General features: G+C 38.3%; 1 protein-coding gene across 1 annotated transcript in view; it reads right to left on the bottom strand.

The window, feature by feature from the left end:
- SVEP1 (sushi, von Willebrand factor type A, EGF and pentraxin domain containing 1) overlaps positions 1 to 18201 on the bottom strand; it is a 505032-nt gene that overhangs the window by 122475 nt on the left and 364356 nt on the right. Inside the window, exons 26-32 of the mRNA XM_069766556.1 lie at positions 13988 to 14189; positions 9969 to 10144; positions 9305 to 9429; positions 9090 to 9213; positions 6111 to 6281; positions 5368 to 5541; positions 4020 to 4139 (exon numbers count right to left, since the gene is read on the bottom strand). Coding sequence (XP_069622657.1) covers positions 4020 to 4139; positions 5368 to 5541; positions 6111 to 6281; positions 9090 to 9213; positions 9305 to 9429; positions 9969 to 10144; positions 13988 to 14189 — 1092 coding nt within the window. The remainder of the gene's footprint in view (positions 1 to 4019; positions 4140 to 5367; positions 5542 to 6110; positions 6282 to 9089; positions 9214 to 9304; positions 9430 to 9968; positions 10145 to 13987; positions 14190 to 18201) is intronic.

Genomic DNA, 18201 nt, shown 5'->3' with positions numbered 1-18201 from the left:
AATGGAACAATAAGTGACTTGTGCTCATCACACATAAGAACCTGACAGAACCTGAAAATTCATCTCTTCAGGAAAGCCTACAGCCTGCACTGACACCGCTGCTGCCTCATCACTATCGAAGCTACCGCCTCACCAACACCGGAGCTACCACCTCACCAACAGCGGAGCTACCGCCTCACCAACACCGGAGCTACCACCTCACCAACAGCGGAGCTACCGCCTCACCAACACCGGAGCTCCTGCAACCCTCAACCTACTGTCTCCTTCCCCATAATCCTGTAGAATGTAAGCCTGCAAGGGCAGGGTCCTCGCCCCTCTGTATCAGTCCGTCATTGTTAGTTTGTTTACTGTATGTGATATTTGTAACTTGTATGTAGCCACTTCTCATGTACAGCACCATGGAATCAATGGTGCTATATAAATAAATAATAATAATAATAATAATAATAATCGCAAATAAGCATGCCATGTAACTTTAAGGGATTAATTGTATATTCTTCTTAAAGTAGTATTTAAAGTTTTTATCTTACTAGAGATAACCTATTCAATCTGACAACAGCCAACCGCAATGGTAAAGATATGTTTGAATAAGTGTAGCTTATAGAGGGATAGGAGCTTAAGGCCCTAGGACATAACTTCTGTGTTAGCCTGGACAGCACACCAAACCAAAAGGCAAAGCTCATTAATAATCATTGATTCTGGCTCATTGAGGGGCTCCAAGTAGGCAATTATACTCCATGATGTCTATATACCCTAATACAGGGGCGGACACAAGCAGCAATGGGCCCCTGTTCAGGAAATACGTTCTGGGGCCCCCCTCATGCATGTACACTGTATATAAAATACCTATAATAACATATGTGTATACACAGCAGTATACACACACATACTAGCCCTATATATACACACACACAGCAGTATACACACACATACTAGCCCTATATACAGACAGCAGTATACACACAGCAGAAAATACACACACTAGCCCTATATACACACACAGCAGTATACACACTAGCTCTATATACACACACAGAAGTATACACACATACTAGCCCTATATACACACAGCAGTATACACACTAGCCGTATATACACACAGCAGTATACACACACTAGCAATATATATATATACACACACACTGCAGTATACACACACTAGCAATATATATACACACAGCAGTATACACACAAACTAGCCCTAAATACACACACAGCAGTATACACACTAGGCCTTTATAGACACACAGCAGTATACACACATACTAGCCCTATATATACACACACACACACACACAGCAGTATACACACTAGCCCTATATACACACACAGCAGTATACACACTAGGCCTTTATAGACACACAGCAGTATACACACATACTAGCCCTATATATACACACACACACAGCAGTATACACACTAGCCCTATATACACACACAGCAGTATACACACATACTAGCCCTATATACACACACACACACAGCAGTATACACACACCAGCAATATATATACACAAAGCAGTATACACACACACTAGCAATATATATACACACACAGCAGTACACACACACTAGCAATATATATACTGTACACACAGCACTATACACACACACACTAGCTATATATACACACAGCAGTATACACACATAAGCAATACACATAGCAGTATACACACACACACACACACTAGACAGATCAACATACAGTACAGACCAAAAGTTTGGACACATCTTCTCACTTAAAGATTTTTCTGTATTTTCATGACTATGAAAATTGTACATTCACACTGAAGGCATCAAAACTATGAATTAACACATGTGGAATTATATACTTAACAAAAAAGTGTGAAACAACTGAAATTATGTCTTAGATTCTAGGTTCTTCAAAGTAGCCATCTTTTGCTTTGATGACTGCTTTGCACACTCTTGGCATTCTCTTGATGAGCTTCAAGAGGTAGTCACCGGGAATGGTCTTCCAACAATCTTGAAGGAGTTCCCAGAGATGCTTAGCAGTTGTTGGCCCTTTTGCTCTCACTCTGCGGTCCAGCTCACCCCAAACCATCTCGATTGGGTTCAGGTCTGGTGATTGTGGAGGCCAGGTCATCTGGCGTAGCACCCCATCACTCTCCTTCTTGGTCAAATAGCCCTTACACAGCCTGGAGGTGTGTTTTGGGTCATTGTCCTGTTGAAATATAAATGATGGTCCAACTAAGCGCAAACCAGATAGAATAGCATGCCGCTGCAAGATGCTGTGGTAGCCATGCTGGTTCAGTATGCCTTCAATTTTGAATAAATCCTCAACAGTGCCACCAGCAAAGCACCCCTACACCATCTCCTCCATGCTTCACGGTGGGAACCAGGCATGTAGAGTCGATCCGTTCACCTTTTCTGCGTCACACAAAGACACGGTTGTTGGAACCAAAGATCTCAAATTTGGACTCATCAGAGCAAAGCACAGATTTCCACTGGTCTAATGTCCATTCCTTTTGTTCTTTAGCGCAAACAAGTCTCTTCTGTTTGTTGCCTGTCCTTAGCAGTGGTTTCCTAGCAGCTATTTTACCATGAAGGCCTGCTGCACAAAGTCTCCTCTTAACAGTTGTTGTAGAGATGTGTCTGCTGCTAGAACTCTGTGTGGCATTGACCTGGTCTTTAATTTGAGCTGCTGTTAACCTGCGATTTCTGAGGCTGGTGACTCGGATAAACTTATCCTCTGAAGCAGAGGGGACTCCTGGTCTTCCTTTCCTGGGGCGGTCCTCATGTGAGCCGGTTTCTTTGTAGCGTTTGTTGGTTTTTGCCACTGCACTTGGGGACACTTTCAAAGTTTTCCCAATTTTTCTGACTCACTGACCTTCATTTCTTCAAATAATGATGGCCCTTCGCATTTCTTTACTTAACTGCTTTTTCTTGCCATAATTCAAATTCTAACAGTCTATTCAGTAGGACTATCAGCTGTGTATCCACCAGACTTCTGCACAACACAACTGATGGTCCCAACCCCATTTGTAAGGCAAGAAATCCCACTTATTAAACCTGACATGGGACAGGGAACACCTGTGAATTGAAAACCATTCCTGGTTACTACCTCTTGAAGCTCATCAAGAGATTGCCAAGAGTGTGCAAAGCAGTCATCAAACCAAAAGGTGGCTACGTTGAAGAACATAGAATATAAGACATAATTTCAGTTGTTTCATACTTTTTTGTTAAGTATATAATTCCTCATGAGTTAATTCATAGTTTTGATGCCTTCAGTGTGAATGTACAATTTTCGTAGTCATGAAAATACAGAAAAATCTTTAAATGAGAAGGTGTGTCCAAACTTTTGGTCTGTACTGTACATCACATGGAATATGTACAGTACCTACAGAGAGTGCAGTTGCAGGGAGCTGGTCAGGCCCAGAACACAGGAAATGAGCAGGGGAGACATGGAGCCTGTCTAGACTGTCAGCACTCATCCCTGCAGACTCCCGGCGGGCCAGGCCTTCTCCTACCTAGAGTAGTAATTCCTCCTCCCCTCACCCTATTTTCATGTGTATCCCAGTCCTGCCGATAACTGAAGCTCTGGGAAGAATGCGCATGTGCACAGCATCGAGTCACAAGCAGAGAAGCAGCTTCAGTGACTCACTGAGAGGCCCTCCCCTCCCTCACTCCTCTCTTCCAGCATCTGCCGCCCCTCACCACACTGCACCAGTGACAGCCGGACAGCAGCGTAATGTATGCTAACATGTGAGGTCAGGAAGGGGGCTCCTTTTGACCGTCATATCACGTGTGCAGCAGAGCGGGCACCCTGCTTCTCCTGTTAGCAGTAATCCTGCCGCCGGCTGTCATTCACCTCATTGCTTTGTATGTCCATCGGAGGCCCCCTTCCACTCTGGGCCCCGGTGCAGTTGCACAGGTTGAACCGGCGGTATGTCCGCCCATGCCCTAATATTTCATATAAACACAAGTAGGTCTGATGGAACATGAATAGCTGCCCATTGTGGGCTATATTTATTTTACAACCAATACCCTACCATATTTACCTGTACATGTTTTTCCATCACCAGTGTATGGCAGTATACAGGTGCAAATGTAAGAGCCATTGGTATTTGTGCATGAGGCATGTTTATTGCAATCCGATCCAACTGCGCATTCATCAACATCTTAAAACACAAAAGTCACGTATTAACACAAGCATGCTCTTCAGTGCAGGTAGAGTGCAATATATAAATCGAAATAAATCAATGAGTCAAAGCCTAACACCAGTGCAATAATTGATCATACCTTGTAATTATGTTATTACAGAACTCTGAGAAATCTGCTTACTTATCTTGTACAATACTCCATCTCCAGTTTGCCTAAGGGTCCTTTGATTTTTAATTAGTGATGAGCGAATATACTCGTTACTCGAGATTTCCCAAGCACGCTGGGGTGTCCTCCGAATATTTTTTAGTGCTCGGAGATTTAGTTTTCCTCACCGCAGCTGAATGATTTACATGTCTTAGCCAGCTTGATTACATGTGGGGATTCCCTAGCAACCAGGCAACCCCCACATGTACTTATGCTGGCTAACAGATGTAAATCATTCAGCTGCGGCGATGAAAACAAAATTTCCGAGCACTGAAAAATACTCGGAGGACCCCCGAGCGTGCTTGGGAAATCTCGATTAATGAGTATATTCGCTCATCACTACTTTTAATTGTAAGGACCATCCATGGAGGTCACAAGGATCCTAGCTGTCATGAAACAGGCTACCTATTTGTGCTTGGTCAAAAGGATTAACTCTTTACTTAGTTATTATGTCCAGGCTCTGACCATTGGAGCTAAGAGCAGTTGAACTATTCTGTTTCCGTAACTTAGGAGTTATGGAAATGTTGCAGCTTAGCCTCTCTTGGTGATTGCTATGGCCCCACCTCCAGTGGTTTGAAGCTGGGCAAAGTTATTCCTGTTTTTGCATTTAACAGTTGAGATGAGAATAAGCCTTTAAAAAATCATGATATACATCCCTCTTTGTATGATGCTACAGATAATATATTAGTGTCTGATTCCCAAAAACATGTATCAGCTATCCATAAGAAGTATTATAAATGTTTGATAATTGGGGGTTCAGCTGCTCAGACTCCACTGTTCCTGAGAATGGAGGATGAAAATGCTACGAGTGTTTGCACTGATAATGAGCATGTGCGACCACCAATCCTACAGCTGGTGAATATAACAGTGGTCGCACATGCTCACTACTGCTCCGTGCACACAAGGACTTTGAGACCCCTGTTCTATTGAGCAATGGGGCATCCAGCAGTCAGTTCGCCAACATTCATATCTTTATCCCCTACTCTTTTTTGGATATATGATATGGTGGACAACTCCTGTAATACACAGGAGTGAGCTTACCCAGGCACATGGGTGATGTACCGTCCCAGCTTCCATTGTCTGTACAAAACATCCTTGAATCTCCAAGCAGGTAGTATCCAATATTACATTGGTATGTGACAGTGCTTCCAGCATAAACGTTTTCATTTGTATTAATACCATTTTTCAGATAAGGAGGCTTTCCACAACTGATTCCTTAATAAAATGATGAATTTTGGAGCAAAATAGCAAAACTGACATATCATTAAAAATGAATCTAAATATATATTTTTACATATTAACTTTATTTTGTGGGAGAAAATCTATTAGGAAAGTAGATATTCAAGTTAACCAAATACATTTATACATAATACTTCAAGTGCATTATAAATGTTGAAGCAGCAGATGGTTGCACATTAAAAAGTGCTGGATACCAATTTGATGCAAAGTGGTTATTGCCTTAAAAGCAAATCTTATTTATAACCCATTATCAGACATAAATTGGAAATTCTAGAACTACATAATTTTTTCACTAAAAGCACTTAAACAAGACCTTAAAGCTGAATGCAATATTTATAAATGATCCCATACCGCTGAAAATTTAGAATTTATTCCATGGTAATCTATACTAAGGCTGCAAGACTAATAGCTTTATGGTCATTACCTAATGTTATTTTTAATGTTCCCAAGATTTAGAAAGATATTATTTCAACAGGTATGAACATTAATATAAAAATCCCCATCAATTTATGTCACATTTTGCAAATCCCTAGTAGGATACTAACTTTCACAATGAGGCAGAGGTTGGTCCCATTTTCCTAGGTTTAGACATTGTTGTTCTGGACTGCCCACAATCTGATAGCCAGGGTCACATTTCAAGCTGATATTGGAACCTGGTTTTAAATCACTGACAGATGCATGTAAATGAGGTGACAAACCTTCCAAGACAGGGCAATCTGCATAAAAACCAAATATATTAGTTCTACATATTTTAGAGAATGGTTTCAAATATGAAACATAAAAACCGTGTTAAACTTTCAACTTAAGAAACCATAACATTTTCTAAAGTACCTTTATGTAAAACACTTTTTTAGCTCAGGAGAGAGTGTTAACAACAATAAGGTTGCTGTGTCTTGCTAATTTAATTATATGAGCAGACTGGTTGCTTTAAAAGGGGGCTTCCACTTGAATTCATTGTCTTCTTCTGTTAAAAATAGTTACCTCCAAGGAAACATTAGTGTCATTATTACTTTGCATCAAAGGCAAGGACATTGTTGTTTTAAAGATTGCCCCCAAATCAAGAATGTATCGCATCATCAAGAAGAATCATCAAGAAAATTACAGATGGAGAGGTTCAATTGCTGGTAAGAAAGCTTCAGGGTACCCAAAAAACTCCACCATGTGCCAGGACCATTTCCTAAAGAGGATTCAGCTATGGTATATGTTTAACGTCAGTGCAGAGCTTGCTCAGGAATGGTGGAAGGCAGATGTCAGTGCTTCTGTATGTACAGTGAGGTGAAGGCTTCTAGAGGGTGGCCTGCTGTCAAGAACGGAAGAGAAGAAGCTTCTTCTCTCCAAGACTTTGCTCCAAGAAAAACAACAAAGACAGACTGATATTTTGCTAAAAATGCAAGGATTAGATTTCAGAGGAATAGGGTAAAGTTATTCAGGTATTTTCTCTGATGATGCCCCATTCAGATTGTCTGGGACATCTGAAAGAATGATTGCCCAGAAAAGAAAAGGTGATTACTACTATGAGTGGCATTCTAACAGTAAACCATCCTGAGGTCATTCATATGTGTGGTCAATTTCATCTAAGAGACTGGGCTCACTCACAAATTTGCTTAAAAATACTCCCATGAATAAATAATTGTATCTAAACATCCTCCAGGAACAACTTCTCCCAGCAATCCAGGCCCAATTTGATGATGAACAATGCTTTTTACAGCATGATGGAGCACTATGTTACAAAGAAAAAGTGAAAACTAAGTCGATCAGCGTACAAAGCATTGCAATTTTGGGTTCATGGCTAAGAATGTCCCCTGATCTCAGTCTCATTGACAACCCGCAGTAAATCTTTAAAAAACAGGTGGAGAAACAAAAACATAGATAAACTCCAAGTATTCATTAGGCAAAAACTGGTTTGTCGTCCGTCCGGTTTTGACTCAGAAGTTGATATACAGTTTATTGGGGAGAATTGTAGAAGTCTTGAAGAATAATGGTAATCTCTGTAAATATTAAGTCTTTGCATGAACTTGACGTATTTGTCAATAAAAGCGTAAAAACGTATGAAATGTTTAGAATTGCGTAATGCCCCAAAGTTGTAGTATATGTGCCTTGCCTTTAAAGATGCAGCAGACCTTGCAGCCATCTTATTGAAAAGTAACTGTGATTGCTGCATAGGTATTGAATCTTTGTTTAATTATCGTTTGTGTGGATGTACCTGTGTATTTGGGCAACAAATAAAAGTCCCTTCTGGCCTCCCTGTTTTCTGGACTATTTGGAGTCCAACATATTACATCACATTACATCACATTACCATTATTAACATTACAAGCAGAGGTTAATTAAACTTTATTTTTGTCATTACCATAGTGAAGTAGTAACGTCTGCACAGCACATGATGCGTGACCTATGGCATATTACATTACAATTGGACTTCAGTAACCATAAAAACATCTGAGTAAAAGATTTAAAAGCACTGAAGCAGGAAAATTGACAACCAAAATTTGTATCAGTCTCCAAAATTGTCTCTGCATCTCTGTTATACTCCAAAATAACCCATAAGTGTAATGTATAACATATCCTTGGGCTAGATAAGATGGCTCATGGAAGAAGGAGTGCAAAAAAAAAATAAAAGTGCAAAAACAAAAAATTCCTAGGTCCTTTTTATTTCTCCATTGACATAGCCATGTCAGGGCCTTTTTGCTGTGGGATGAGTTTTTGTTTTCTCTGACACTTATTTTACCATAAAATGTACTGGAGAAGAAAAATCAAATTGAAAGTGTTTTGAAATTGCTAAAAAATGCAATTCAGCCATTGTTCTTTGGTTTTCATTTTATAGCATTGATTGTTCCCAATTCACCAAGATCAGCTATCTTCGCGCCTTGATGAGGGGGCAGGGTGGAGACTGATTCATTCTAATGAATCAGGAGCATCTCAATTTTTTTTTTGCTCACTTCAATTTCCTTATTTTTAAAGGGTAAAAGTGATTTAAACTTTGAAATATTTTTTATTAATTTTTTTTAAAACGTTCCTTACTATTTTTTACTTTATTATTATTTTCTCAAGGAATTGAACATGCAATTGTCTAATCGCATATGCTATTTACAACAATTCTACAGTAGAATAGAAATCACTGTTTTTCTGTGAAGCTCAGCCTTTGGTTGAGTTTTAAAGGAGAACCAAGATGGCAATGACAAGGACCTTTGGCAGGCCCCCGGCTGCTAAAAGGTCCCTGCCATCAGATCCCCTTAATTGACAGTGGCATTTTCATGGTTAAACTACAGCAATATGCACTAGTACTGTAACCCAGCTGACATCTGCTGGCATAAAGCAAGCTTAGCTCTTGAACCAGCTTCAAACTTTTCTTTTCGATTAATGATGAAAAAGAACATTAAGAAATGAAACTAAATGTTGGTCTCATGTTCTACATGTCTTCATGTGTTTTGTGAACTTCGACATTTAGTTAGCACCAAAGTAGAATTTATATTCAGTGATGACAAAGGCAGGAAAGAAAAAACTTAAAAAAAAATCCGACTTACCTGAACAAAATATGCTCTTGTTGTCCACTTTAACTTTCCCAACCACACCAGGCAGAAAATCGGCCCAAGCTAATACATTTCCCCTTTGAAGATCATGTGGGCATGAAGTAGCCAATAATTTTACCTTGAAAATAAGTAAATTTAAAGTCATATTTTGTGTATTACACATGTAAAAAAACAAGTCATATGTTTGTTGCATACCAGCAGAAACATACCTGCTCAGGTGGGAGTGGATAATCCCATATGTTAAGCTGACTGATCGATCCAACAAAAGATTCTGCAGGGTTGAAACCTTCCCCCCTTTGATCTTGTTCTTGTGCAAGGACTAAAGCACCCCCTCCTATAAAAACCAAAATGAATCAATTTAGGCCACATTACAAGGCATATTGCGCACTTCACGTATAACTCTAGCTTTTTTGATTTGCTTTTACCACATTTAGGATTATTATTTCATGTTTTATTGCTCTGTAAAATGCAAATTGCTTCATAAATCACCAATACACTTTTTCATTTTATACCTTACAGTATATTCATTGAGTTTAGTCATGTCTCCAGAGCTCTCTGTAGAGCTGAATCGTGAAAACATTTTATTGCAGATGTCAAGTCGTACAATCTTTTTAATGGGCAAAATTAAGAAAATATTATTATTGCCAATTTTCTAAATAGATTTTGTTGTAATAAATTGTGGAACTTGCTCTCATAAGTGGATTGCCAATATATGGAGCAGCACTTATTATAAAAGTTATTATTGCTCATAAAAACTTTTCAATTCTATTATATACAGATATCGCAGAAAAGAGTTTTGCATTTAACAGTACATTTTGTATTTATTTTCTGCTAATATGTTAGATTTATGATTCGTTTGTGTCTGCAACCTACCAGGTATATGTTCTCCCACTGATAAGCCTTTCCCATGATCAGAGAGTTTTCCATCAATATAGACTTTCCAGGACCCGTCAGTATTTGTCCAAGTAACAACTATGTGATGCCATTTACCATCATTAACAGAAGGGCAATCAGTTATTTTTTCTTTGCCATTAATATAAAGCACCCATCTGCAGAGAGGAAAAGTTTTTGCAATGAGCGCAGCACTAGAAACTTACGATCTTTTTGAAAATCTCTGCTTATCAAGAAAACTATTGGCTGTTAAAAGCTAACATGTCTGAACTTGTTACAACTATTTCGAAAGCAGCTGAAGAATTGTTTTCCCATTTGAAGGAAACACCAAGGATCTGTTTCCACTGCCAGTTACATTCCCATGTGATTCAGTGTAACTTGCCATGCTTTCTCCTTAATGGACATTCCTGACTTCTGACCTAGGCTTACTTTTTTGGGTATTCTTATTTTTTACAATTTTGTCTCTGTATCGACTTCCCGATTTGGACTTTGGCTTGAATTCTGACTATCCACTTGCCTACTGATTTTGTTGTTGATGCGACTTCTCAGCTTTGGTGGTGGTTGGCGATCTCTCCTGACTCTGGATGAGAACCCTTCCATGGTAGCTATCCACTGGATCCCATTGTAAAACCAGATCCCTGTATAGGGGTTAAAGGGTATCTGATATCTGCCAGATAGAATGGCTTGTGCCGAATCTGTCTGAGGTAGTCATTTTTGAACCTGCAGCATCTGACGGATGTAACACTAGGATTGTTTAGTCTAAGGAATTGGGTAGCTCTGTATCAAAATGCACAGTAGTGAACTAAAAGTTTTGATCACTTTACTGTACCTACTTGGATAAGCAAGTTGCTTTTTAAAACTGTGACAAATAAATGATTGTCTGTTGAATGATTGTTTTGCCATATTTTAGTCCATATTGGTCATTACAGCCTTTCAAACTGGCTACATGTGTCCAGTAACACCAGTTAAAGTAAAAATGAACTTTCTGAGAATATTCTTTCACAGAAAGATCATTTATGGATGAAAGATCTTTCACCTGGCTATCAAACAAAAAATTGAAAACCTCCAATATTGTTCCAGATATTAATGGTCTTTCATCGGTCAACAAAAACGATACACAACTAACATTCATTATAGTTAATATCCTCAATCATTTTCAATATTTAGTCTATATATAGTCACCTTAAATTTGAGCAATTAGTTCCCCATGATGCTCCAAAGTGGCATTTAACTAACTGTTTTCTGTTTTTGTAGATATTGGATTCCATTACTTTCAAACAATATTTGAATTTTGAAACACCAAAGAAAAAAAATGGAGTTCTATACAAAAGCAATAAATATAAATATATTTTATTTGAAATTACATAGAAAAAATATATATAATGAAATGAACAAACGGAAGCAAGGAGACCCTAGTAAAAAGACATCCTGATCCCAGGCCCATGATGTAAGTAAGTAGGATTCCCTACGACGAAACGCGCGTTAGGGGGGTCGTTCCAGGGTCCCAGGCGCTGATTACTTACATCATGGATAAGATTGTTTGCTCCCTATATGGATTTTAATGCTTTTGTTTCCTTTATGTATGGGTGACACTTGTCCACATGGAAACAATAACTTTTTACTGTGATAGGGTGTTTTACACTATATGCTACGGCTAGCCAGTTTCATATGGCGATACACCATATCATTTGTTACATATTTATATGGGTGCTTTGGTACTAATACCATGGTGACTGTACTCATGTCCGTGCCTGGGATCAGGATGTCTTTTTACTAGGGTCTCCTTGCTTCCGTTTGTTCATTTCATTATATATATTTTTTCTATGTAATTTCAAATAAAATATATTTATATTTATTACTTTTGTAAAGAATTCCATTTTTTTTCTTTGGTGTTTCAAGTATTGGGAGTATACGTTACTGTCCCCAAATATCTACATGGATAGAACCAGATATTTATCTATATTTTTAGATGTTTCATGTGGGATCCATGTTATCTCTGTGAGTGTGTTCATAATATTTGAATTTTGTAACAATAATGTTTTCATTATAACAACTATTAAGTCTCATCTCAGCCTTCTTTATTGCAAGCTAAACATTCCCAGATGTTTTAACTGTTCCTCGTAGGACATAGTTTGCATTCCGCTCAACATCCTGGTAGCTCTTCTCTGAACTTGCTCCAGTTTTTCAATGTCTTTTTTAAAATATGGTGCCCAGAACTGGACACAGTATTCCAGATGAGTCCTGACCAAGGAGGAGTAGAGGGAAATAATTACTTCTAGTGATCTAGACTCTCTTAATACATCCTAGAACTGTTTTTGCCTTTATTGCTACTGCAGCACACTGTTGACTCATGTGCAGTCTGTGATCTATTAGTATACCCAAGTCTTTTTCACATGTGCTGTTGCTTAGTTATATTCCTCTTATTTTATAGATGTAATTTTCATTTTTCTTACCCAGATATAGAATCTTGCATTTCTCCCTGTTAAAAACCATGCTGTTAGTTGCTGTTCATTATTAAACCTTATCTAGAGCTTTCTGAATATTTTCTCTGTCTTCTATAGTTTTAGTTATCCCTCATAGCTTTGCATATCTGCAAATTTGATTAGTTTACCTTCAGTTCTCTTATCTACAGTAGATCATTTATAAAAATGTTGAACAACACTGGGGCCAGGACAGAGCCTTGTGGTACCCAACTTGAAACACTTTTCCAATTGGATGTGCAACCATTTATTATCACTATTTGAGTATGATCACTGAGCCAGTTATCAATCCACCTAACTGAAGCCTTGTCAATTCCATACATTTTTCAATAAGCATAGTATAGATACTTTATCAAAAGCTTTGTTGAAGTCGAGATATAATATATCTACCACATTTCCGTGATCTACCCAGTCAGTGATTCCATCATGGAAAGAAATTAGATTAGTCTGGCATGACTTGCTTGCTACAAACCCATGCTGGCTCTGGTTAATTACTGTATTCTTATCAAAGTACTTACATACATGCTATTTAGCAATTTGTTCAAATATCTTTTCAGGTATAGAAGCAAGGCTTACTGGCCTGTAATTTCATAATTTCATGGTTCCATCTTTGCCCCCTTTTTTGAAGATAGGGACAATATTTGCCCTTCTCCAATCTTTTGGGACTTCTTCTGTTTTACAGGATTTTTCAAATATTCTGGCTAGTGGTTCTGAAATTTCCTTTCACTCTTTCAGTACCCTAGGATGTAATTCACCTGGGCGAGGAGATGTAATTCATTTAAATTAACTAAGTGTTCCCTCACCATCTCTCTGTTTATGGATAGTATGGATTCTTTTATTCCTTCAATTGCACCATGAAGATCAGCTGATGTTGCATTTGCTTTCTTAGAGAACACAGATTCATAATAGGAATTTAAAAGTTCTCAACATCATTTTTGACCACTTCACCATTTTCATCCTGTAAAAATCCTCTAGCATCTTTGACTTTTCTTTTGCTGTTGACATGCCCCCAAAATGCTTTTTTACTACTTTTGATCTCCCTTGCATGCCTTACTTCATTACTGGCTTTAGCTCTTCTTAATTTTTCCCTGCATTCTCTGCAAACAACATTATATTCTTCTTTAGATGAATATAATGAAGCCAATCATATTACTGTGTGACAATATTAATACTTTTTACCAAATCTTTGCTCATGATATATTCACTTATTGAGGAAAAATAGCATGCGCTGAAATAGTTATTAAAAGTAAAAAAAAAATGACAGTCAGAAACTGTAGGAAAACAATAAAAACGATTCAATTTTCTAAAAAAAAAACCTACATTTGTTACGAAAAGTCTTTATAGAGAATTTTGACTAAGAAAATTGCTTGATCAAAATGTAAGGAAATAAAAAATGTCACCAAACAATCTAAGAAAAACACTTAAAAGTCATAGTGCAAAGAAGGAAAAAGAACATTATCTAATATATTCTATAGAAAAGGTTAACATGCTTTATGTAGAAAGTAAATATGTTGTGGTTACCCATTATAGTCTGTGAGGAGAAATGCGTTGTCAATGCCGTTACCAATGGCATATGATATTGGTGTCCCATAATTGATGACATCTGAGGATCTCATCCAGAAAGCACAGGTGATTGCACGCAGTGTTGGTAGACCATTGTCAAGCATGACATAGCTATAGATCGCAGAGACCTCAAACTCCAGGTTAAATCCAGAGGACTGTTCTGCACCAAACAAAAACATCTTCACATTTCCATTACAATCTCATCAATAATATGCACTCAGGATAACCATTACATAAAGTGATTACCATGCTGAGCACAGAAAAACAGAGGGAGCATAATTTGCAATCTCCAATCCCAACAATTGGAACCCACTGACACTGTGAATGAGGAGTATGAAGCTACATTCATATATCCATTTTACTTTCCATGTGCTAGCCATTTTTAAGATGCCCCATAGATTTTAATAAAACCACTCACACATCTGTTTTTTTGATGGATCATGTGCCCACTTCATTATACTTAGTACATGTCCCATTCTCATCTGTTCTTGTGGATCAACCTTGGTAATTCAAGATTGTACATAAAAAATGGAGGAAAAATGGAAGACATCCATTTTTCATCAGTGTAAGGCCACATTGACATGTTGAGTATTTGGTGAGTATTTTACCTCCATATATGTAAGCCCAAACCAGGAGTGGGATAATCAGAGAAAAAGTATAATAGAAACACTTCTACATTTTTCACCCACTCCTGGCTTTGGCTTACAGATACTGATGTAAAATACTGACCAAATACTGATAGTGTGAATGTGGCCTAAGGCTTCACTCACACTAGCGTGTAAAAAATAGATTCCATTCTCATCCAGGAGAGGGGGACAATTTTTCTCACTTGTCATCCATTTGCAGTCTGTATACAATCCATTTATTCACTCAGCAGCTATTAATCACTTACAGGACCATTTCCATTTTCCTATGCTACAGAATTGTAATGTATCCGTAAAAATTGGATACTATACCGATGGTCTGTATGGCATGCAATTTTGTTCTCACACTGTCTTATTTCGGAGTGAAATCACAGTATGCTGCAATTTTTTTCTCATGACAAAAACAGCTGACAAAAATATGCAGCTCTGCACGTCCTCATTGAACAACATTGGTCCGAGTGCAGTACGATTTTTTTATTGAATTACACTTGTCTGATTTATATGCTCGTGTGAGTGAGCCCTAAAGGTTGGGATCACATGAGCATATAAAAAAAATCAGTCTCATTCTCATTCAGAAGAGTGGGACAATTTTTTCTCACTTGTCATCCGCATGAAGCCAGTTATTAATAATTTACAGGACCATTTCCAGTTTCCTATGTTACAGAACTGTAAAGTATCCGTAACAATTGAATGCCACTCAGATGGTCAGTATGGTATCAGATTTACTTCTCACATCAATTGCATTTCGGAGTGAAATGCCAGCATGTTCAATTTTTTCCCCCGCCGAATACAGCTGAGAAAAAACTCTGCGCTGCCTCCTTGAATAACATTGGTCCAAATGTAAGCCCTTTTTATCGGATTGCACAAGCCCAAGTTATACGCTCATGTCAGCAAACCCTTATGGCCATGTTCAGTCCTTGGTCAGTAATGTAGATCATTGTTTGTAATAAAAATTAAATTGTAAACATCTTTTATTTTTTATTTCATAAAGCAATAGTACACATGATAATAAGCCTAATATACATAGTAACATAGTTAGTAAGGCCGAAAAAAGACATTTGTCCATCCAGTTCAGCCTATATTCCATTATAATAAATACCCAGATCTACGTCCTTCTACAGAACCTAATAATTGTATGATACAATATTGTTCTGCTCCAGGAAGACATCCAGGCCTCTCTTGAACCCCTCGACTGAGTTCGCCATCACCACCTCCTCAGGCAAGCAATTCCAGATTCTCACTGCCCTAACAGTAAAGAATCCTCTTCTATGTTGGTGGAAAAACCTTCTCTCCTCCAGACGCAAAGAATGCCCCCTTGTGCCCGTCACCTTCCTTGGTATAAACAGATCCTCAGCGAGATATTTGTATTGTCCCCTTATATACTTATACATGGTTATTAGATCGCCCCTCAGTCGTCTTTTTTCTAGACTAAATAATCCTAATTTCGCTAATCTATCTGGGTATTGTAGTTCTCCCATCCCCTTTATTAATTTTGTTGCCCTCCTTTGTACTCTCTCTAGTTCCATTATATCCTTCCTGAGCACCGGTGCCCAAAACTGGACACAGTACTCCATGTGCGGTCTAACTAGGGATTTGTACAGAGGCAGTATAATGCTCTCATCATGTGTATCCAGACCTCTTTTAATGCACCCCATGATCCTGTTTGCCTTGGCAGCTGCTGCCTGGCACTGGCTGCTCCAGGTAAGTTTATCATTAACTAGGATCCCCAAGTCCTTCTCCCTGTCAGATTTACCCAGTGGTTTCCCGTTCAGTGTGTAATGGTGATATTGATTCCCTCTTCCCATGTGTATAACCTTACATTTATCATTGTTAAACCTCATCTGCCACCTTTCAGCCCAAGTTTCCAACTTATCCAGATCCATCTGTAGCAGAATACTATCTTCTCTTGTATTAACTGCTTTACATAGTTTTGTATCATCTGCAAATATCGATATTTTACTGTGTAAACCTTCTACCAGATCATTAATGAATATGTTGAAGAGAACAGGTCCCAATACTGACCCCTGCGGTACCCCACTGGTCACAGCGACCCAGTTAGAGACTATACCATTTATAACCACCCTCTGCTTTCTATCACTAAGCCAGTTACTAACCCATTTACACACATTTTCCCCCAGACCAAGCATTCTCATTTTGTGTACCAACCTCTTGTGCGGCACGGTATCAAACGCTTTGGAAAAATCGAGATATACCACGTCCAATGACTCACCGTGGTCCAGCCTATAGCTTACCTCTTCATAAAAACTGATTAGATTGGTTTGACAGGAGCGATTTCTCATAAACCCATGCTGATATGGAGTTAAACAGTTATTCTCATTGAGATAATCCAGAATAACATCCCTCAGAAACCCTTCAAATATTTTACCAACAATAGAGGTTAGACTTACTGGCCTATAATTTCCAGGTTCACTTTTAGAGCCCTTTTTGAATATTGGCACCACATTTGCTATGCGCCAGTCCTGCGGAACAGACCCTGTCGCTATAGAGTCACTAAAAATAAGAAATAATGGTTTATCTATTACATTACTTAGTTCTCTTAGTACTCGTGGGTGTATGCCATCCGGACCCGGAGATTTATCTATTTTAATCTTATTTAGCCGGTTTCGCACCTCTTCTTGGGTTAGATTGGTGACCCTTAATATAGGGTTTTCATTGTTTCTTGGGATTTCACCTAGCATTTCATTTTCCACCGTGAATACCGTGGAGAAGAAGGTGTTTAATATGTTAGCTTTTTCCTCGTCATCTACAACCATTCTTTCCTCACTATTTTTTAAGGGGCCTACATTTTCAGTTTTTATTCTTTTACTATTGATATAGTTGAAGAACAGTTTGGGATTAGTTTTACTCTCCTTAGCAATGTGCTTCTCTGTTTCCTTTTTGGCAGCTTTAATTAGTTTTTTAGATAAAGTATTTTTCTCCCTATAGTTTTTTAGAGCTTCAATGGTGCCATCCTGCTTTAGTAGTGCAAATGCTTTCTTTTTACTGTTAATTGCCTGTCTTACTTCTTTGTTTAGCCACATTGGGTTTTTCCTATTTCTAGTCCTTTTATTCCCACAAGGTATAAACCGCTTACACTGCCTATTTAGGATGTTCTTAAACATTTCCCATTTATTATCTGTATTCTCATTTCTGAGGATATTGTCCCAGTCTACCAGATTAAGGGCATCTCTAAGCTGTTCAAACTTTGCCTTCCTAAAGTTCAATGTTTTTGTGACTCCCTGACAAGTCCCCCTAGTGAAAGACAGGTGAAACTGCACAATATTGTGGTCGCTATTTCCTAAATGCCCAACCACCTGCAGATTTGTTATTCTGTCAGGTCTATTAGATAGTATTAGGTCTAAAAGTGCTGCTCCTCTGGTTGGATTCTGCACCAATTGTGAAAGATAATTTTTCTTGGTTATTAGCAGAAACCTGTTGCCTTTATGGGTTTCACAGGTTTCTGTTTCCCAGTTAATATCCGGGTAGTTAAAGTCCCCCATAACCAGGACCTCATTATGGGTTGCAGCT

This window comes from Ranitomeya imitator, chromosome 1, assembly GCF_032444005.1.
Source record: "Ranitomeya imitator isolate aRanImi1 chromosome 1, aRanImi1.pri, whole genome shotgun sequence".
Lineage (NCBI taxonomy): Eukaryota > Metazoa > Chordata > Amphibia > Anura > Dendrobatidae > Ranitomeya > Ranitomeya imitator.
This window is presented reverse-complemented; position numbering and strand designations above follow the sequence as displayed.